The sequence below is a fragment of the Rhyacophila brunnea genome, unplaced genomic scaffold, assembly GCF_057557595.1.
Source record: "Rhyacophila brunnea isolate RB1 unplaced genomic scaffold, BYU_Rbru_1.0 scaffold_4, whole genome shotgun sequence".
NCBI lineage: Eukaryota > Metazoa > Arthropoda > Insecta > Trichoptera > Rhyacophilidae > Rhyacophila > Rhyacophila brunnea.
The window spans coordinates 14717886-14741043 of record NW_028233068.1 but is presented as its reverse complement, the minus strand read 5'-3'; the positions used below and the strand labels follow the sequence as shown (position 1 = coordinate 14741043).

At 32.8% G+C, this 23158-nt stretch overlaps 1 protein-coding gene across 1 annotated transcript in view; it reads left to right on the top strand.

Annotated features, from left to right (window-relative positions):
• The window catches only part of stum (mechanosensory transduction mediator stumble), a 144994-nt gene extending 124394 nt beyond the window's left edge, over positions 1-20600 (top strand). The window contains exons 4-11 of the mRNA XM_085954006.1: positions 7686-7851; positions 8914-9128; positions 12922-13110; positions 14588-14702; positions 16123-16252; positions 17295-17375; positions 18576-18689; positions 20074-20600. Of these exons, the coding sequence (XP_085810132.1) occupies positions 7686-7851; positions 8914-9128; positions 12922-13110; positions 14588-14702; positions 16123-16252; positions 17295-17375; positions 18576-18689; positions 20074-20165 (1102 nt within the window). The 3' untranslated portion in view covers positions 20166-20600. The remainder of the gene's footprint in view (positions 1-7685; positions 7852-8913; positions 9129-12921; positions 13111-14587; positions 14703-16122; positions 16253-17294; positions 17376-18575; positions 18690-20073) is intronic.
• The last annotated feature ends 2558 nt before the right edge of the window (positions 20601-23158 follow it).

Sequence of the window (23158 nt, the reverse complement as noted above, 5' to 3'; positions counted from 1 at the left end):
AAAACAAAATATGTTAAGTATAGATATTTAGTCAATATTATATTGTAATAATTAGCATGACTCACAATGTTAAATTTTATTTAAAAATACCGTTCCACATATTATATTTATATCAGTGACGTCCCGTGGGGGTAGGCAGATTGAGTGTCGCTTGGGGGCGGCAGTCGGCAGGCGGTCGAAGAAAATCGTTTGGAATAAGTATATAGAAATAGCTACCTAAACTTAGTAATAATTGAAATATATTTCCATTAAAAAAATCATCTCACTGGTTTTATCGGGTTCGCGATATCTAGTTTAATTTCGCTGCCCTTCGACGTCCTTGGTGATCAGAAACGACACGTGCAGATTCGCGAACAATTAGTCTGATATTTTGTTAGTAATGTATCCATACAACACATTTCTTAGATATGTATAAGTATAAGGATGATAAAAAATACTGTATAATAAAATGAGGTGGCTTTTTGTCGCTGCCTAGGGGTGGCATTTTATCTAGAGACGTCACTGATTAATATGCATATAACAAATTGAAATCAATAATCTAGAAATAACTACTCAAAAAATGATTTATTTATTTTATTTAGTCTCACCAACTGCATTAAATAATTTATTAATATTGCATATAATAATTATTATACCCCGTGTACACGTTCATAGATATACTTTGCACATGGCTCCTTTCACATTATACGGTTTTGACCGTGCGGCGAAAAAACGAAAGGCGATATTCTTTTAGTGGCGTGAATAACTTGTTACCGATTCGGATTTTAACCGTACGGTCAAAACCGTATTTATGTGAAAATGTATGGGGAAACATGTATTATCCTGCAGTTGGCAAGATTTCGTGTATCAATCAAACAAGTTTGGAAGGTTCCGAATTTTAACGCGCAAGTAAGATTATTTTCGATCTGCGTCTGCGCAGTAGAGCGATAGTGGCGAACCTGCCGGTAAAAAAAACGAACTACTCATTTTGAGATTAACCGATTTTCAATACGACCTATCAAATAGTACGAAATAGTACTATAAAATGACAAAATCGCGCATCGCTTACTCTTGAAGAATGATATTGGAGAGCACTTTTACGTGTAAACAGTTATTGTCATGATAGTAATAGGCACTATTGCCGACAGTAATTCCGTGCACATGTACAGGCGCTATTACATACAGAATAAACATCTTTAATGACATATAAATGGGATCATCATAATGAAATCAATCAAATATCAACCACAGTACAATAAATTTACAGTACACATTTAAAGGTGTAAATAGGCAACTACAAGTTCAATTATGTACCACTTAGTTAAATTGTTGAAGATGACGTTGACGATATTATAACAATAGCAGCTGCAAATGGGTTAAAACCTTTTTAAGTCGATACTCCTCAAGTATAACCTACTGGGCAGGTCGGTCGCGTGTTTTGGTCAAATATAATTTTATTCAGACCAAACGGACCGCGTGTGGGTAATGTTGTGCTTACTAGAAGTAACAAAGCGTGCGGGTCAAAATACATTTAGTTCTCCCTCAATAAATGATATGGGTAACTGTATGGACCGTCACGCAGAGACTGGTATAAACTCTCGTCTCCTGACTCTATTTTCGTAGCACCAGAGTCGCTTGGCTTTCATAATAACTACTTGTCTTCTTCTTAAATTGGCATTGCTGTCCATTCAGGCCAATTACACAACCGTATGCTCGCTTCTCTGCATCCATCTTGACATTGATCCGATGGGTGACAATACTTTTAGACGTACAATACGTATAGATGACTTTAATTTTATTCGACTCTCGTGGTTCAGTACGTAAGGCGCTTGCCTTCCACCCGAGAGTTCCTGGGTTCGATTCCCGGTCAGGACACACAATATTTATGTGTTTTTCTCAAAGCCTGGTTGTTTGTGATTGTTCAAATTTACTAAAAACCACCTTGTACGAAAAAGCAAGGACATGGTTATTAATAATTCAAAATTTGAGAGCTGTTTGATTTTTTGCTACGTTCTTAGCCTTTACAAAATCGTATATTGCCCACTTTCAGTTTGGGTAAACTTGCTTCATATCCAATGCATTCACCCACATTGCGTGAAAACTACTCCATACCAATCAGTTGATACCTCATTGGCTGCATACCGTCTAATACTAATTCACCGACCAATGAAGGGAATGGGACGACTGGAGTCCGGACAATTGTACGCCGCACTGTCGTAGACACGTATACAGAACGTAGACGAGGTATTTTAATCAGTTTCTATCTACTACTTAGTAGTTTTAATTCATTTTACTCTTAACATAATGTATTCTTTATTGCGGATTGAGAATTACCATGCCTAAGGCTTTATATAAAATAAAAACTCTTTTTTCGTTGGAACTTAAACATATGCACGATTAAATCATTATTTACGTCTGCATATTTACATTCTTACCAACTATTAAATCATAATATAATCATTTAAATATAAATAATAATATTAATAATTTTTTAAAGTACCTATAACACCCACGGTGGCAGCGCGGCATAAGCGTTGGACTATCACGCCGTGGGTCTCAGGTTCGAATCCTGGGTCTGGCAAGTACACATATTGTTTTTCAATTTGTGTGTGAGTCAGGGTATGGACCTAATAGGTTGAGCAAGTGGCTGATATCCATTTCTCGTCTGTTAATACAAAGCTCTACTCTGTGGAGGTCCATATGATCATATTAGGATCGGACATGGTCAAAAAAAAAAAAAAAGTACCTAACGTCTATTTATTTTCAAATTCAGTGGCGTCCAGTTGTCTCGTGCCAAATCGTCCTAGACCCCCAATGAATGACACTGAATGCTTTCAAAAGAATTTGCATACGCATCAAATATATTGGAATATAGCTTAAGGCCTATCCTATGGTAAATTAATGGTAAAAAGTATTTTTCTCCTAAATTCAATATTATTGCGATTAATTTTTCCGTGAAAGTTTATGTGAAATTGTTTTTCAAAATTTTGACAGGTGGTGTAAAAATAATGAAATAATATTCCTAAATTATCTTTTCAGAATTTTCATTTATTAATTTTATATTGATTTGAGTTCAAAAACGATGTACATTTATAAATTTTAAACGTTGAAAAAATATGTATATGCATTTAAAAAAGTAGCAATAATTGATGTTTTCAAGTTTAAAATCTTATAAGAAACTAAACTGTATTTTTTAATAATTACGCTTTTCAATGGATTCGCCGTCAATTGATTGTGAAGTAATTGGTGATTACGACGTATATTAGGTACGCAATTATTTTCAATTTAGACGACGAACATAATACACATATTATATTATTAAATTCTCTAATTCAAATTCAATACATATAAAGTGGAAATTACTATAATTACTCATATATATTGAATGACCCGTCAACAATATTATTGATTTCCGTGTGTAACAATCAACTCCATATGCTTAAAAAGAAAATGTTTTCGCATTCACATATTTGCCGCCTTGCCTCTACGCCGTAGAGGGTACGTAGACGCAGTGCTACGCTTAAAAACGCACAAAGAAAACACAATATATCGAAGTTTTTAGCATAAATGCTTTAGCAATTTCAAAGGATCCTTGTATATATATATTAACGCGAAAATTTGAAACCATTAAGCATTATAATGGTAGTATCTTTAGCCTTCACCCCAGTTTAAGCTCATTGCTTTAAAGAAATGGTGGGCTGTATTTTTTTTAAAACACTTTTGCGCATCTATTCTACACAAAAGGCTGCTATTGATGGCTATCGATGGTGGTTTATCATATGTATGCATTGAGGGAGTTAATTGTTACAATAAGTTAACCGTCTGAACTGTCAAAAAGTGCTATGTTTCAACAGCATCTGTCTTGGCTGTGTTAACTTTTAGAGTGAGATAGACTGTTTTGACAGTTTAGGTTTAAACGGCTAACTTATTGTAACAATATAAGACTTCAATACATAAATATGATAAACTACCCTCGATAGAAGCCTTGTGTATAGAATATATGCGCTGGAACCAAAATATATCTACATGTTATATAAATTAGTAATTAACATAATATTGCAGATGTCAAAATGTATACTCAGAAGTCTTATTTTCAGCCGGTGGATTAATTAAAAGATTAATGAAACAATTTTAAAATTCTAAAAAAATACTTTTTGCCCGTGCCAAAAAGTGTCTGCTGGAAGAAGATAAATGATAAATAACCGAAAAGAATAGCACCCGATTGGACAGCAATAATTATATGATTTCATTAAATAATAATATAAAATTACTATTCAGATTAAGTACCTACATACTGCAAAATTTGAAAGGATTGCTAATTATATAAAATTGATAGTCATTTTTTTTTTTAAATTTGGCACCAATTATTTCATTAATAAGAAAATAATATCGTATATTATTAATTTACTTTGAAAGTTAACTAATTTATAGTATACTTATTATGATTTAATCGCGATCTGCTTTTAAATCTCTTGCTCCATTCTTGCTTCATCCTCAATTGGAAAACCGCAATAGGTATATCGATGTCCGCCGTTGAAATCTAATGAAGGTTATTTCCTCACCGTGTGTATATGATAATAATACATGTATTCAACATGGCATTACGTACTGTTGAAAAAATATTACGGTATGGGAAATACACAGTAGCAATTATGGCATGCGAAAAGTTCAAACTTTTTTTTCAAGAAATACGATTTTCGGCTAATTGACCGAAACTTAATGTTCAATAGAAAATATATATTAAGCGCGATATACTATGGAAAAATAATACGTGTGAAAAATAACAATAATATGAAGGATGAGTACCTTACCTACTATACAAATACATTAATTCAATTAGTCGGGATAATTTGTTAAAACAGCAGCATTTGTTTGAAACAGCATTGTTATAAAGCACAGGTCGGCAAATTTATGAGACGGAAGAGGAAGTATTTCGCAAAGATGACATTCTATTTCCACTTACGAGAGGAGCAATTTAGATAAACATTATTAATATTAAAAAAAATAAAATTCAAATTTGTTTTATTTTACATCATTTAATGAACATGGAAAATTACGGATTCAAAGCGCTCACGTTAAATATTAACAACATTTAAATAAAAATACAATATAATATGAGTTTGAAAATCTAAAAATCTATAAAACAACGCCCATCTAAACTCATTTCACGTAAGCGGAATATATCAATATTCGAAGCGATTTGATTTAACATAGTTATTGCCCTCCCAATTGGCTCCCAAACTCGTATTGTATTATATTTTTTTCGTACTAGTAGTAATAAAATTAACTTGAAAAATATATGAATGTCATATTACGGTTATGAACGTATTGCAATGTATTCGTCATATCCGCAATATGTTAAAATTAATCAATTTCAATTTATCTTTAGTATTATTTAGATACATTTATAATTAAACTATTTATCACAGATGATAAAGCGTGTAATATTAACATTATTGGAAGATTGTATCCAGTGTGAAACACAGAAAATAATTTTTCATATTTTTTTCTGAAGTTCTTCAATTGCTTTTGCGTGTTTGTTGTTGTGTAGTTTTAATTTTATACACAATATTTCTGAAGAACTGCGCACGCACACCAAAGAGCCACATGTGGCTCGCGACCAGTTGGTAGTTAATTAAGGGACTTATTCGATCACCATAATATATTTTAAATAATAGTTATCAAAATTATTTCAAGTAGACATAAATAAACAGAAAATACCCAGTAATGTTTTTATTGAATATCTTTACTGAAGTAACAGTTTGTCAAAATGTAATTTGAAATTTAAACAGACCATAAAACAAAATATAGCACCATATAGTTAGACAGTTAAAATTAATGAAATGTGATAGAATAAACTAAATAGGTACTTAGGAAAATCTTGGTAATTTTGCAGTTTTTATTATTTTAACGACCAACAACGGAAAATATAATGTCTCCCCGATAATACACTTATACGTAGGTATAAACAAGGACACAAAAAACTTTTAAATTTAGATTTTCAAAAAAGAATTAAACAGCTATACAATATACTATTATACATGAAATTGAGGTGTAACAGGGTTACATGTAAATTGTATGTAAAACATTTCACCGTAGCACAGTTCGCCGTGAGCTTCCGATCGGAAAGAGATGAGAGAGGGAAAATTCATGAATTCAAGAATGACAACCTAACCTAACGAATAATCCAATATATCGGCTATTTTCAAAATTTGTTTGCCGCTGGCTTCCTGTAAAATAAGCCGACAAGAACCGTATTTTATGTAGACACGAATTTTATGTCAGACCCAAAGAGGTTGGACGGTCTTTAATATACGACCATATATTTCCGATACAACATTTCACAGTGAAGTGTAATACGACGAACTGCATACATACAAATTTCCAGACGCGATCTAACATACATGTGTTTGATTGAAGGAAATTGTTATGAATTTTAGTTAGAAGATTGTAGGAGGCAAATTTTTTGAAGTAGTTGAACTATTATTATATTTTTTAATGATCCGAAATAACAAGCAAAAAATAATTAATAATATAATAATGCGTTTCGGTTTATTTCTACTTGTTCACTTGACTCCTCGTTATCTGTTGACTTTATATACTTACATATTTCAATATGTTTTTCAAGTTATACATAGGTATCTATATGAATATTATGGAAATGGTGTAACCATTGCTGATAAATTATAACAAAAAATGTGACCCTACCTCAGATGCCAGTTTATCTGCACACATATGTGATGCTTTTAACGAACGAAGTGTAATACAATAGTACTAGTGAAATGGTAAGGAAACCGGAAGTTCAATTCAAACAGCAAGAAGGCGGGAAGCTCTACATGTCAGAGCTGAGGGCTGGAGCTGGCAGCAAGAGACCTGTCTTCGTCATCCCTGATCCAGTGCCCAACGATAAAATATTATTAACTAGGTTTGGCACTACCCTAAATCACTCAAAATCACGAATTAAAAGTTATTTACTCGATTGAATCTACTTGCTCTTATGCCTATAAAATATGATAAACATGTACATTGTTTACTAAATACTATTATTAATAAACCATTTCTTTTGTTCAATGAATAATTCACAAGATTTTGAGAATGTGACATTCCACATATTGAACATACATAACTTGAAAACATCTCAGATATATACCCCTACCATTCCTTGATTTAATACACAAAACTCGAACATTGATAAACATTTCATGTAGGACCTACTAGTTTAAATTGTAGCAATTAGATATGAGGATCGTAGCATAATTGGTTAATGCACAGTGCCGCGATACCAATGGTTATACGGATTCAAAACCGTCGAGTATCGTATTTTTTTCAAATATGTTTTTTTCTGATGGGTATATCTGAGGTGTTTTCAAGTTATGTATGGTAAATTCTATTATTTAGCAAATAAAAAAAACAAGAGTATAATTTTTTAAAAAACATTTTTTAACGTTTTAATGAGATAATTTTGGGGCTTTCCCAAGCTTCAGACGTAAATTCCGTCCCTGTGTATTTTCATACATTGTAAAATATGAACATTTATTATGTATATACTTAAACCTAAATAATATGTTCTTTGGATGTTTTGAAATGGTATAACAAACGGTATTTTGACTATGGTTATGATAACACTTCACGTGCGTCGTTTGTATACTTAAGATGGCATTACATTGAACTGTTATTAAATTTGTATTATATTATTTAATTTTCAGTAAACCAGCACCAGCCGTTCCACCGTCTCTTGTAGGAGATCCGAAAGAAACCAATTCTGCAGTTCCACCGGCTGCAGCGAAACCGCCGACATTATGCGGAAAATGGATGAATGGCATCAAAGGAAAGATGGCGTGCTGCGGATGCAAGCCTCACAACCTTTCAGAGGTAGATTAAAACTGCAAAAAATATATTATTTTATATATAAATCTATTTTTATTATTTATACTAGCGACGGGCAAAACATCGAGAGCGTCGACAGCTTCAAATACCTGGGGGTACACATCACGGGAGATGGCATTTTGCAGAGAGAGCTTGCTATCCAAATGGGAATGGCTGGGACAATATTCAACTATCTGTGTCCAAGACTCATAATAAAACTGTAGTCAGTCAAAACCAAATGTCGCATGCATTCTGATGGTGCTGCTTTACGGTAGCGAATCATGGTACCTAACGAAGACTCTGAATACTGAGCTTAGAGAACGAGCTTTGAATGAGCTTTGCGACGGATATTGAGTGTGCGGTGGATAAGAAAATGCATGAGCAGCCTCTCACCACGCTGAGAGTGAAGAGACGACGTTGGACCTGCCAGAAGAGAACCTCAACCTTGCTTGCCTGTTCTTCAAGCCAATCGGATTCCAGCGTCCTGGGACGCTTCTAAATACTATCTATAGAGTGTATCCGGCGGAGCTACGGGGTGCTGGTATGACCTGAAACGACGCAAGAAGAGTGGCTAGCGACACGTATTCTTGGAGGCGCAGCGTGGTGTCCATATGCTGCAACAAAGGGGCGGATATAGCCGAAGAAGAAGACGAAGAAGATTTTTACTATTTAGGTACATAAAAAGAGATTTCCCTTGTATAATAGAGGGAACACTATGATGTTTGTGTATGACAGCATTTGATAGCGATTCCAAAAAGTTAAGTTGTTTCTATAGTTGAATTGTCAACTATTAGAAAATATATTTTTCTCTGCATTAGAAGCATATAACGCATTATTTTAAAATAATATAGAGCGCAAAACTTTGTCTTGCTGTATTTCCTTAGTTAATAAATCTGTCAGTCATAATCTAATCTGTCAATAATAGTAATTTCCAACATAACATAATTTTAAATTAATAAATCTTTTTCATTGGAGTTCAGTCGTTCTTGATAATAAAATTTCTAAAAAAGGGAAAACCAGAATGAAATAAAATTTACTGCTAACTAACAAGCATGTATTTCCGATTAGGTCAACCTTATCGACGAAAATGTGAGCAAGAAGCGAGATTCCACGTTGACGTCGCAGACTGTGGCGTCAACTTTTCGGCAGCATGCAGCTGAGAAATCAAGTCCACTCCAGAAAATGTGCTGCTTCTGCTGTCCAAATTATGGAGCCGATAAGACAGCTGGTGAAAACACAATGGGGGCCAATCGAGGGAACGTGCTTATGGAGAAAAAACCATGGTAAGCAATGTTTTCTTATGCTAGATACTACATACATAAATCGTCTCGAAGCGGTACAAAAGCGATTTCGTAAGCACGTCATTTTTAAAGCCTACTGTTATGATTTATCTGATTCTATTTCGACCACTGCAACTTTTATAGTACCATCTTTGGAAAGTCAACGTTCTATATCTGATCAATATTTTCTTTTTAAAATTATCAATGGTTTTGCTGACTCGCCAAACCTACTCGAAAGGGTGGGTTTCTATTGTCCATTCAGATTTACGCGAAACCAAACTTTGTACCATGTCAGTTGTAGCGATTCTAATTATGCACAAAACTCTTTTATTCGGCGCTCTTTAAATTATAATATGTATTTCTCCACCGTTGATCCTTTTAATAATTCACTTGTTTCATTGAAACGCGCTATCTCCAAAATTTTGTATAAATATATATATATATACTTATATATATATACATTTTTTTATGTTACTTTTTTGTATATAATTTACTTATTCATTATTATTCCTCATTTTTCTCATATAATTTTCTTATTTAATTTCTTTATATTTATGTTATTCTTACGCTCTATCTTGTTAGGCTTAACTATATTATAATGTATACATGGAAACTTTGTTGGTTGCAATAACTTTTCATTATTTTATTTAAAATTTTTGTAATCAATATGTAACTGTTTGTTTCCTTAATTTCCTTTCCAAAAAAAATGTTCCCGACTAGTTTTCGAACACATTATACGTGATAATCACAAAAGTAAAAGCATACATATTTGTTTTTGTAATAAAGGTGCATAATTAACATTTTAAATGTACACTAATATTTTTTAACCTAAACAAAATTATGCTCTATGCTTACTTCATTTTTTTGAAAACAAAATTTATTGGAAAAGTGTAAGATATGGATTTTCCAATATTTATGGGGTAAATAAGACGAAATCTTAGAAATGTTGATGTTTTTCATTCGATCATTTGATGGTGAATTCTCCCATTCCCGTTTCAAATTTTCACTAATAAAATTTCCCATGATCCCAATAGATAGACTAGGTAGAAGACCAGAATAAGAAAAATGTATGAAATTGCACACTTATTCGAGTATGTAATCAGATACCGACGATACATCAGCTTATCATTTACTAATTGTTTTTTTATAACTGAGTACTTAGGTACCTACTTATTACAACATTTTTATTAGCTCGTATTCTTATTTGTCTGGTGGTTGTTTATCCAGTACAAATCTTGCAATCGATTTTTAACTAACTTCCCGACTAGCTAGACATTTGAAGTTTTTAGAATATATCGGAACACGATGCCAATGCATTCTTTTTCAGTTAATTCTGTTTTGTATGAAAAGTTATTTCGGAAGAAATCCGTAATTCAATCCACTATTATTGGTTGCTAGGAAATTATTAATATATACGTGCGTTACTATGGAAATCAAAATGACATTTCAGTATTCTATATTTTTTTGTTTGTTTGTTTTTTATTTACTTCTTATCAAGTACAAATTTGAGCATAATAATTGAACAGAAAATTTAAAAACGTTTTATAGAAACAGTACTTTTTATCTTGTAATTGTTTTTATTTAGAAATTACAATTTCTATTTTTAAATATGTTTTATTTATTTTTTAGTTAGTCAATATTTTTCAATGTGCACACTAATGGAAAGCACTTCCTTGTTTGTATTTTCTTATTTTGCAACGCTACAAATATAAATTCTTAGAAATTGCTGATACTTAGTTCAAAATTCCGTGTCAGTGCGAAAAAAATATTTTGAAATATTTCTTATTTCCATATTTTCGTGAATTTTCGTCTCTTCATATTTGATGCCTAATTAATTAAACTAGAATGAATAACGGGGGAAATGTTTAGACTCTGAGTGAAAGCATCTTTTATTTTAGATTTTATTAGCAAGCTTTTATTTTAGATGTTACATTTAATTATGTTTGTAATTATTAGGTTTACTAATTATTTCATTGAAGGTTGAAATGCATAGTATAATAAATTATCTATCGTGGAATTAAAGTGCATATCAATCTATTAGCTAAAATATATGTCGGAAAAATAAGTATTTATTTTTTATTTGAAGGGTATGTTTTCCAGTAATTTTCCTCTTCTGCCGTATAGGCTTTGAAAATCGAAACAACGATTTAGAAAGATATTTACCTATCCTAATTTTAGCGATATATGCATTTTGCCAATCGCGATATGCTACGGCCAACTACGGCTTCGAATCGATTCTACAATTGGATAATAATTTATGGGATTTTACTTTTATATTCACAACAAACTTTCCGAAATAATTACATAATATTACATCATGAAAACTTGAATGAACATGAATTAAAAGTATAAAGTAAAACAAATATTTTATATATAATTTTCCATTTCCGATCCTAAAAAGATCATATGGGTCTCCACAAAATGGAGGTTTGTATCAATAGAATTTTGTTTTTACGAGAAATGGATGTTAGCGACTTGCTCAACCTATTAAGTCCATACTCTGACTTAAACACAAATTGAAAAACAATATATGTATTTGCCATACCCAGGATTCGAATCTGGGACCCACGACTTTATAGGCCGACACTTAAGCCGCTCGTCGAATGAAAATAAAACGAAACATAATGTCGATAATTTTATTGAAAGGGCGCAAGATGTGATATATTATGAAAAACTTGGGTCAGTTTTCACATCACTACAATATGCATTAATCATGAATATTTATTATTAGTCAAGTTCACACTCGCGACTTACTTAAATTTATATGTGAAGAAAGGTTCAACCGTGTAAAGCTGATATAAGCATTTTTATTCCAAATATTAGGTTACATTCTATGAAATATACAGTATTGTCATTAGCTATTTTCATATATGTATCTAATTTGAATGTTTTGGGCTGACTCGTACTTCAAACACTACAGTCATAATAAACATAAAAATGGCAATATTTATCTTGGCGTAGAAAATAATATCATATAAGTATCATTTAAAAACTAGATCTTTTTATAAAATATTGGAGTATGTTGAAGTTATGATCGACGATGAAACTTTGAAGTCGATTGGTTACTTTATGCACTTCGGTCTTCAGCTTTTTAATTAGTAAGTTAACGATACGAAATTAGTTCAACGCATTCTTATGAGATTTGATAGGAAAATATTTTAGAGGAAATACAAAAAATACAATATTATAAAAAATGTTAATTACAATTTTTGCTCATCAGTAAAGCATGTATTTCACCACAGAGTAGAGATCTTAAGAGATTTTTTGAGTGCATTAGTTATACGCAACTGGCTCTATGCTTTGAATCAAATACACAGAAAAGACAACAGAATATTGTGAATTTGAGCCAACCACGGTATTCAAACCCACAACCCACTCGCTCTCAGGCAGACGCTCTTATCGCTATTAACAAAGAACTCAGAAATAATGGCAACTGAAATATCTATCGGGTGTGGAGTAACACGCAACCGATCTCCAGTGTCGAAAAATATGAGATAAACTTAAACACGTCACATCAAAAATACTCTTGTCCTTCGTTCTGACAACTGCTCTAGGTTTATGCACTGACGCTCATTCAATATTGGTGTATTTTGAAGGTTGCAACACACACTATTGCATGTCTATAATGTGTGGTTAATTTTCGCAGGACACTCACACATTCAAACTTCTGCGTCAAAATGTAGTGTATTGGGGTATAGCCTATCGGAATTCTATTTATTAATCGAATCTGTGCCTACTAGTTAAAACTGCGCATGTATATTATACATTATTAATTCTGTCGTGGCGTTCAAAATAGGTGGCGGTCAGCCTGCTGTTCTGGCGGGAATAAGGTTCGCGATTCAAACGTCACGATGATGTCGGGAGCCAACACCCCCGCCTGGAAAAAGCCCCTGGCTTGCTGCTGTGGCAGGGGCTATGAGGAGCGGCGGAGGAGAGAGTGGGCGGACAGGAGAGATAGCATTTTGAGTACACCGCAGCCTACAAAGTGAGCAAAAATCTAATTATATATTTTTTTAAACGATAAATTTGACTATTTACCTACTGTAAATCTGTGCACGTGTTAGGACACCTTTAGATACAGAATGGACAGACGTTTTAAAAGAATATAAATATATTTTTAAATTATATTTATTGTGTATGGAAAAAGAGACGTTTTGGGAATGGGACGACTGGCCTCCGGACAATTGGTCGGACAAGTCGTAGACGAGGTATTTTAATCAGTTTCTATCTACTACTTAGTAGTTTGAATTAATTTTACTCTTAACATAATGTATTCTTTATCGCGGATTGAGAATTACCATGCCTAAGGCTTTATATAAAATAAAAAAACTCCTTCTTTCGTTGGAACTTAAACATATGCACAATTAAATCATTGTTTACGTCTGCATATTTACATTCTCACCAACTATTAAATCATTATATTATCATTGAAATATAAATAATAATATTTAATATTTTTTTAATGTACCTATAAGTACCTAACGTCTATTGATTTTCGAATTCCGTGGCGTCCAGTTGTCCGGTGCCAAATCGTCCTAGACCCGACGTTTTTATGTAGCGGAAACATTAACCATAAAACCAGCAGAAAAGTTTTTGAGATGTAGTGTTTATGGGCGGCTTTAGGTCAGGATCCCCTGATCTGCCGGTGTCTCTGAAAAACTAATAATGAAAAACAGGCTGTCAACCATGTATGCGGTGAAGTCTTCAGTTCTTTCGCTATGTCTCTCGGGGCAGCTTGGAGAAACAAAACGGTAGCAGAGAAACAGGAAAACCAAGACCTATCAAATCAAGAATGTGACAGGATCTTTATTGGTAATCCAGGAACGACTGGAGGAGAATCTCGAGCATAATTGGTGGTTTGGATCGTATGCAAGTATATTATCATTTAACTAGAACTCTCACAAAAAGTGCTGAGACTGGTGACTAAAAAACTGTGTGTATTATTAGATAATATTGCCAGTGCTAAGCCAAAGGACGTTAGTAATAATTTGCAACTTTGCAAGAGAGCAATGCATTTAAAAAAAAAGTTTTTATTTGTATAGTCGTGTACATTTTTTCACTGACTACACTGCCAAAAATAGTCTTTGTCACAGTTGCCGAATGATTGTTACTAAACCATGTTTGGTACGCTGAAGACCTACATAATCAAACACCATAAATAGGTAACTACAGTCCTACAAACTTATCTAAAGAACGGTTAAAAATGGAACTACGAACTACCATACGGACGCCATTTTGAAAACGTCATTCGAATGTCAGATTCTGTCTAGTTGCTTGTCTTGATTGGGTAGTTTTCGACAGTGGTTCCCCCATCCATTCTTTAGATAAGTTTTCAGGTCTGTAACTACATTTCAATGTCTTTTTGGCTGAGAAACATTTGGCACTTTTGAAAACATTCTAAAATCGAAATTTTATAGATATTTTCCCGCTCTTTGAATTGCAATGGTTGTGTTTTTTGATAGATGGTGGCGAAGAATTTGCTGCTGCGGAGCATCCGGGGCTGCAGCCGCCGCGGCGTCTCGTAGAACCAGCCTATTCAGCAAGAAGAGAAGCTTATCACAGGCTGTGCCTTTGGAAGTAAGCAAAATATATTTTTATTCTACGTGTTTGGCATCTAATAATTAAGAACATAATTATTTCAAAACATGTAGTTAATAAATAGTAAATTAAATGAAAATGATGCTGTATACATTACATAATAAATGAGGCAAACGATTCACTCAAAACATTGAAATCCAATAAAAAAAGGATTGATTATTATCACAGATGTGTACCTATATTCAGTGACGTCCGTAGATAAAATGCTGCCCCTAGGCAGCGCCAAAATGCCGCCTCATTTTTTAAAAACATTATTTTTATCATCCTTTCATGAGTCCAATATCTAAGAAATGTGTTGTATGGATACATTACCAACAAAATATCAGACTAATCGCAAATCTGCAAGTGTGGTCTCTGGTTTCTGGTCACCAAGGACGTTGAAGGGCAACGGAAGTAAACTAGTTATCGTGAACCCGATAAAACCAGTGAGCTGATTTTTTTTAATGGAAAGATATTTTCATTATTACTAAGTTTATGTAGCTATTTCTATATATTCCAAATGATTTTCCTCGATTTGTCGCCCTTCGAGTAACCGCCCCCAAGCGACGCTCAATCTGCCTACCCCCACGGGACGTCACTGCCTATATTAAGTTTATTCTCTCAACACTGTGATTTTTTTATCCATGGACAGAAGTATTTTATTAGTAATCTATCGTGTACGAATATCGCATACATATATATGTGTATTTGGATAACAATATGTATGATTACAATGCAAGAATGGTTATGTTGTCAGGATTTTTTATGGTTCGATTATTTTTTAAACTATGATATCGACACTATATAATGAAGAGACAATATCATCGCTTAATTTATGGAAAACAGCCACTGCTCTCAAAAAATATAATATTCGTATTCGTTACTTCATTTGCAGCCCTTTATAATGTGCTGTGTTTAAGCAACGCATGACCTGTCTACCCCTACGGGACGTCAAATTTTAGAAGTTATAGTAGATTGACCACGCCGACTTGATATCAATTTTATGAAATGTTTTAAGCTTCAGTAGATAATATTGTGTTTGTTATTATATTAAAATATTTTTGTTGGTATGTTTGTCAAAATTGGTAGGTAAGTAGATACATAACAATTTTTATTTGCATACAATTTGAGACTACAACTAAAAATGGACGGTATTCTAAGTTTTCCTAAGGGTGGCACTTTGCCTAGGGATGTCATGCATTTATAGCCTCATGGAATGGTGGGCACAGGGTAACTCAAATCATTGTTAATAAACCTACCGCATGTACCAAAAATCTGATACGTAAAAGAAATACGTGTTAGCGAAGTTAGCAGATGTATAAAAAAATAGCCAAAATAATACTGAAAAATGAGGTTCACTAGATAAGTTAATTTTTCATAATAGAACATAAAGTAAACGTAAGTAAATTATTCATTAAAGCAGGACAAACGTCCAAAACTGGATGCATCACTGGTGGAGCACACCAGTCACTTGAGAGGCGCAATACCCGCCCTTCCTGTGCCACTGGCTTGGATATGCTTCGTTTGCAACCTCCTGATACCTGGACTAGGTGAGTTAATTAAACATCGCTAAGTAATAATTAATCGTGGAAGGTCACTGAATACAATCCAGAGAGTGTATAATATAGTGGTGCTACGGAATCCTTGTATGACCTGGGAAAAAACAAGAAGATTAACGAGTGACAGTGATTATTGGAGGAGTGTGGTGTCCATATATACTAAACTGAGGACCAGATAATTTGACTAAATAAAAAAAGTAATCCTTTACCTTAAAATATAATAAAATGATTATCTTTTTTAATTAATTATTTCTTTTATTCAACGAATAATTCACAAGATTTTAAGAATGTACCATTCTAATTATTGAACATAAATAATGCTATGTACGTTATGTATGTTCAATAATTAGAATGGTACATTCTTAAAGTCTCGTGAATTATTCGTTGAATAAAAGAAATAGTTCATTAAAAATTATTAGCAAGTTCGAGTAAGTTACATCATAACATATTGGAGAGATCCGTGACGTCGGTTAGTAATTGAAGTAGTAGGTACCTACTTTGATTTAATAAACAAAAACCGATTTTCCAATAGTAGCTTGATTTTGAAGAGCGCTGATGAGCAGGTATTAAAAGGCCAATAATTAAAATTTGTCGTAATTAGTATGTCACCTAGTAGCATAGTGGACAATGTGCGGACGGGGCAAACCCAAGAGATGCAGGTTCGATTCCTGCCGGGTGTCATACTTTTTTTAATTTTCTATTGGTTATAATATATTTTCTCAGAAGTGTTTTTCAAAATTATGTATAGATCAAGAATTATTATCATCTTCAACATATTTCTTATACAAGACAGTAAGTTTTGCCGTACTGGCTTCTTTAATTTCTTTTATTTTGTTAACTGTTAACCTGTGGTGGAACTGCATTGTATTGTTGTTTTTATTTAATAAAACGCATTTTTTTATAGTACTTATTCCACTTTAATTAATATATTAGGACCGATATCGTCCGCCTCAGTGGGGCATTTTCAATTATTATCATTTTTAGGTATCTGTCTGTTGTAATAAGTAGCTAATATCTATCTATATATTTGCAGGAACCGTTTGCAGTGGACTATTCTGCTTATGTTTTGGACGTCCTCGATTTGGCGTGTATGATGGATATAGACAGAGAATAGGTAAATGATAAGTTTATAAATACTATTTTACTGTTTACCGAATGGTAGACCTATAGACCAGTGGATCGACAGAATAGCATAGCGGCCCTCGTTGTCCAGTGCGTTAAATGCTGGCCTTTCATCCGGGGGCTCAGGGTTGGATCCCTGTGAGGTCACGATATATTTATGTGATTTTCTCAAAGTCTGGGCGGTTTTGATTGTTTCATTTCTATTTTAAGTACTGTCATAGTGCCTCATGGCCTATTTTAGTGTTAAAAAAATGCAACGTATAGGATTGAAATAACCGGAATTAGCTTGGAAGGGGTCCAGAAGATAGATCCAGGCCGATGATGATATTACTGTGTAGCATCCACGGTGAAGTAGTGAAAAAACGTCTGCTTCCAGAAGTCGTGGGTTGACATTCCATGTTTGGCCAATTCACGTGATTTCTCAATGAGCTAATAACTAACAACTATTTTTCATTAAAAAGAGACTTCATCGGGATGCAGCCAAAACCCACAACGGACATTAAGTCTTTTAAAAAAAATGGGGTGTGATCTTGACAGAAAAACGTTTGTCTTTATAAAACTGCCAAATGGACTTAATAACATAAGAAAATAAGTCCCATGGACACTAACTGTGAAAGCAGCTGGACTAGTTGACACCTTTTAGAGGAAAATACGGACTCGTAAGTAAGGGTGTGGTATGTCAAACGTAGTGCCTCGTGCAGGTGTGCTTTGGAGGGCGTGTTTTACTAGGATTTGAAACTCCCCACCTTCAATTATCTTCACCGTTTTATGGAAGATCAATCTATAAACTTTTTTGCCAAAACAGACTATGCTACGACTGCCGGAGTGTAGGAATAATGCGTATCATAATATGGATTGCACATGAGTTTTAAGCATAGAAATAACGTATAAAATATTATTTTTAATGATATCCATTCACCCACACTAAACACGTTGTGAAATCGTTAGCAAATACAAAAAAACCACGACACCCTTTAGTTATAGATCAAGCTGTTTGATCTGGGTATTATGCGTAAAAATGATAATTTAATGCATCTTAACGTACCTAATTCAATAGTTAATATTAAGGTTCTCTGATATTCCAATCTAGTTACCTACTTAACTTAAAAACCCGCCAGGATTTATATTTAAAGCAAGACTACAGTCCTCTCATACTTCAATACTTAACATAACTTTGTTTTTTTTGTTCAAGGTGCCTTCGTGATCGACGTGATAGTTGGTGTTGGTCAACTCTTCACTGTACTCTTCTGTCTGGTTGGATGGGGTTGGTCTATTTGGTGGGCAACCATAATGGTCAAAGTTGCTAGTAAGTTTAGTGACATATTATCACAAAAACAAAGATATTGAAGAAACCCTTCTTCTACTGTAGATATCATATCAAAATTGCTGAAGCAAGTTCCGGTTTATCATAAGAATGCCATATTTCTGTGCATTCCAAACAGCTCAAAAAATCACCCAGCTTGTATGAAAAATAATATGAGTGGGTTAAAGAGCTGTTTTTTATTCTGTCTTCACTTTCATTTATATTATAAGAATGTTTTCTTTAACATATTAATTGTAAGAAACCCATTTAGATGAATATGAATGATAATATTCAAGAGACGATTGATGGCCTGATACCGGTCCATAGATAAAAAATTAAATTAGATATATCTACATAATAGAACAAAAAATAATTTAAAATATCAAAGCCGTTTTTACACAAAAGTTACTGAATCCTACTGAGGATTATGGAATGGCTCGGTAGGCGATAAGCACAACATGAGAAGGTGCCAGGAATTCGTATAATCTCATTTCAACTGTTTCATATTATTATTTACGTGGTTTTATATTTTGAATCTATACATTGTTCACGGTTTCCCGGTGAAAGGTCTGTAGGTACGACTGTTTATTATTTCTGTTCCCAGTACACACTGTGATATAGTACTGCTTCTTATATCTGAGGCCCGCTTTCTCAGAATTGTGGGACCATGTGAAATGTTTGATAGTTTTAAATTAATTTTGGACATTTATAACAATATTTAAATAAAATGTAGGGGTCGTCGATGTGAGGGCCAATGGCGTGTGTGACGAGGAGAGATGAGAAGTCGTTGTCGTGTTTATGAAGGGTGTTTGTTTATTTAAATTGCGTAAGTACATGTGTACAATTGTTACAATAATGCGAATCACAGCACAGAGCGATGTGCTTCGGTCGAAAACTTACAATCGAATAATTCTCTTTTTATCGTATGACGTACTGATTATTATATTATCAACTTATAATTATGTAATAATTAGGCTATTAACTAACTAAGTGAGAACAGATATACAAAGATTATTGTCGCGGTCATTGATCTACAAAGTTAGCTATAATTTGATACCTAAATGGAAATGCCTATTAATTCGATTTGTAATATGTTATATCGCCATAAAAACATAATATTAATATAATATGTCTGCTTCGCAGCTAACTCCTTATTATAAGACGATCAGAAGCCAATTTTGGCCTAATTCTTTAAGGTGTTTACTACCTAGGTACATTCAAAATAATTTTATATGCATTCACAACATTCAGTCATAATTAAATGAAATCAGGATTTCGTTACTGACTACAAATCGCGGCTGCATACATATATATGACGGGTGTTGATGGGGTAACTCAAATCACGACCGTAACTTTTTTATTATAGTTATTATTATTCTGTTTTCAGGGAAATATCGAAAATTAAAGAAAACGGCTGCCATCGCTGAGCGAAATGGGATTCCCGCCACAACCAATAACCACCGAACGCATCCCGCCTAGACCAAAAATACTACCCTTTCTTACAATACCAACTAAAATAATTAAATGATATTATATTGTAATTAGACATTAGGATTTCTTCCATTGTATTCATATACTAAGTTATTATAAACTACACTTACAATGTAATGGACAGGGGGCTTATTCTATTGTTTATGTTAAAGCGGAATTTTTAACACCTGCATGCTCATTTATTTGTCATTGTGTGAACGTAGGTGGTAGATGTGCTTGATAGAATAAGCCTGCAGAAGTCATAATATATATATAATATTATTTTTATTATTTAAACTGAAGCATTATTACTAATTTTCAGCAAATGTCTATTCTAAAAATTGTATGTACTCAGATAAGTTGAATTTTGTCATTGTCTTGTTAAATATTATCTATCAACTAGGATTGAAGAATGAAAAGTAATTAATAAAGAGGTGAAAATCTCAGGAGTGTCAATAATTTTTTTAAGTATTACATAAATACGTTATTTTGAAACTAAGTATGGATGTTAATTTTGCAATAATTATTGTCACAATCATTAAATTATATTTTACATTAGGTATAGTAAATAATATAATGAGTACAATTGAATATAGTATTCAATATGGAAAGAATTAATTAAATATTTCTTAATTTACAATAATACCAAATTCACTCAATATGAAAAATATAATGAATTGATTTTTTCATAAATAAAACTATACGTAGGTATCTAAATATTATTTCGAAGTATATACTTATATTTTAACGGGGAAATGTAGTGATATTATGACCATCTAATGACGGATTTACGAAACATCGAATTAAATGTATTGAAAAATTACTTTAAAAATTGTTGCAATATATAAATTCCAATGGCGTGCGATGTCTTTTGAGATAGATCCAAGTATGCTTTTCAAAAGCATATGGCTACACTCAAATTTTGATATTCATTATATCTATACTGAATGATGGCCGAGCGGCTTATAATGTCGTGAGTTCCAAGTTCGAATCTTGGGTCTGGCAAATACACATATTGTTTTTCAATTTGTGTTTGTAGTCAGAGTATGGACTTAATAGGTATTTCTCGTAAAAAACAAAAATCTGTTAATACAAACCTCCACTTTCTGTGGAGGCCCATAATATGATATTATTGGGATCAGATATGGTAAAAAAAAATAATACTGAATGTCAGATTATCAAAACAAATTACTTAAAGTAATGTTGTTGCCATTAGTTCCTAATGAAATTAAAAGTTGACAACGCAATATTAAAATAATGGGAAACTGTTTGCACCGCCGTATGAAAACGATACTGTGAAATAGCAATTATCACACCACAAATAATTAAGGCATGCGCTGCATCCATAGCATCTATGGACCGCACGCCACCGGTATATACGTATCGAAAGACATTAAGAGATTTTTTTAAAGTACCTATATGATTAACTTCCAAATTATAAAAAATAAAATGAGCTCATTGTCATACCCTTGATTCAATGATAAAAGATTTCAAAATTAAACACATTTTAATTTTCTATGTTTTCTCAATAAAACAAAATACATATTATTATAAATTATAACTATTCCTAATTACTCTCTATGCGTTCGAGAGAAATTATCAAATAACATTTAAACGATATAAATTATAATAAACTAAAATCGCTCAACGAACGCTCATTTTATGAAAGATCTTTGGATTTAAAAAATTATTATTAACTTTTATTGACGTTCAAATACCTGTATAGATAAATTATCAGTAAATTAAATCATATTTTGTCACTAGATGTTCCTAGTAGCACTACACTCTACCTTAAATAAATCAATCACTTTTGTCTTTCAATATTACTGTCGTTTTTAAACACATTCAGTGTCGCAAGAATAAAAATAAGCAAAGAACAATTTCCTAGATAAATAATAATAAAACATTTTTGTATATAGGTAGGTAATATCAATAATTATCTTGATTATTAATAATAGTAATATTATAATATAGCATCTGAATTATAATAAAAGAACCAATGAATATATAATGAATGTATATATTATAATATACATGTAACCATTCCTATGAGATTTCAATACTGTATGTATCTTTTAGAAATTTAGTTATATTGTTACATTATACTAAAAAATAATGTATTATTATGGAAAATAGTTTATTACATTTAACTCAGCGTACTGGTTGATATTTTAGTGCCTTTCTATAATATGGGACTAATACATAGTTCCGTCTTCGATAGGCAAAATTACTGCCGTAACATATTAGTTATTGTGTAACATGTAGGTAGGTATGACCAAAATATATATTTATACCATTCATCTCATTGAAAGTTAAATCAGGACCCCGTGAAAACTTTTTTATCAACTGAGAGGCTGAGGATTAAAATGGGAAACAAGTAACATGTAAAATAAATTTTCATATTACCATGTAGACTCCTACACTCTAAATCTCTAGTCGATCATATAGCCGTCCCATTGCAATTGCTGGGTTTTTATAAATCTGACGACGTCAGTCTCATCAAAAACCTTATAGAACTCATGATTATAGCGATGTTGCCAGATAGAGCCAAAAATCTTTCGCAGGATTCTACGCTTTATGACACTGGGAATCACTGAGATTTAATGTCCAAGCTTATGAACAGTAGAACGATACTGGTCTCAATAGTGTTTTATCACATACATCACCGCATTATATAATTTATATGTAAAAATGGGTACAATCGTGTAATGTTTTATATAGAACGTTATATAAATTTTATTCCTAGCATTGAATTTCATTTCATGATCTTGTATGTAGAACATATCATTATTATAGCAACATATCTAATTTGTATTTTATGGCCTGACTTGTATTCCTTCAAAAACTAATAAATATCAATATTTTTCTCGGTATATGATGGCCGCGTGGCTTAAGCGTCGTGGGTCACAGGTTCGAATCCTGGGTCTGGCAAGTACACATATTGTTTTTCAATTTGTCTATGAGTCAGAGTATGGACCTAACAAGTTGGACAAGTGGCTGAC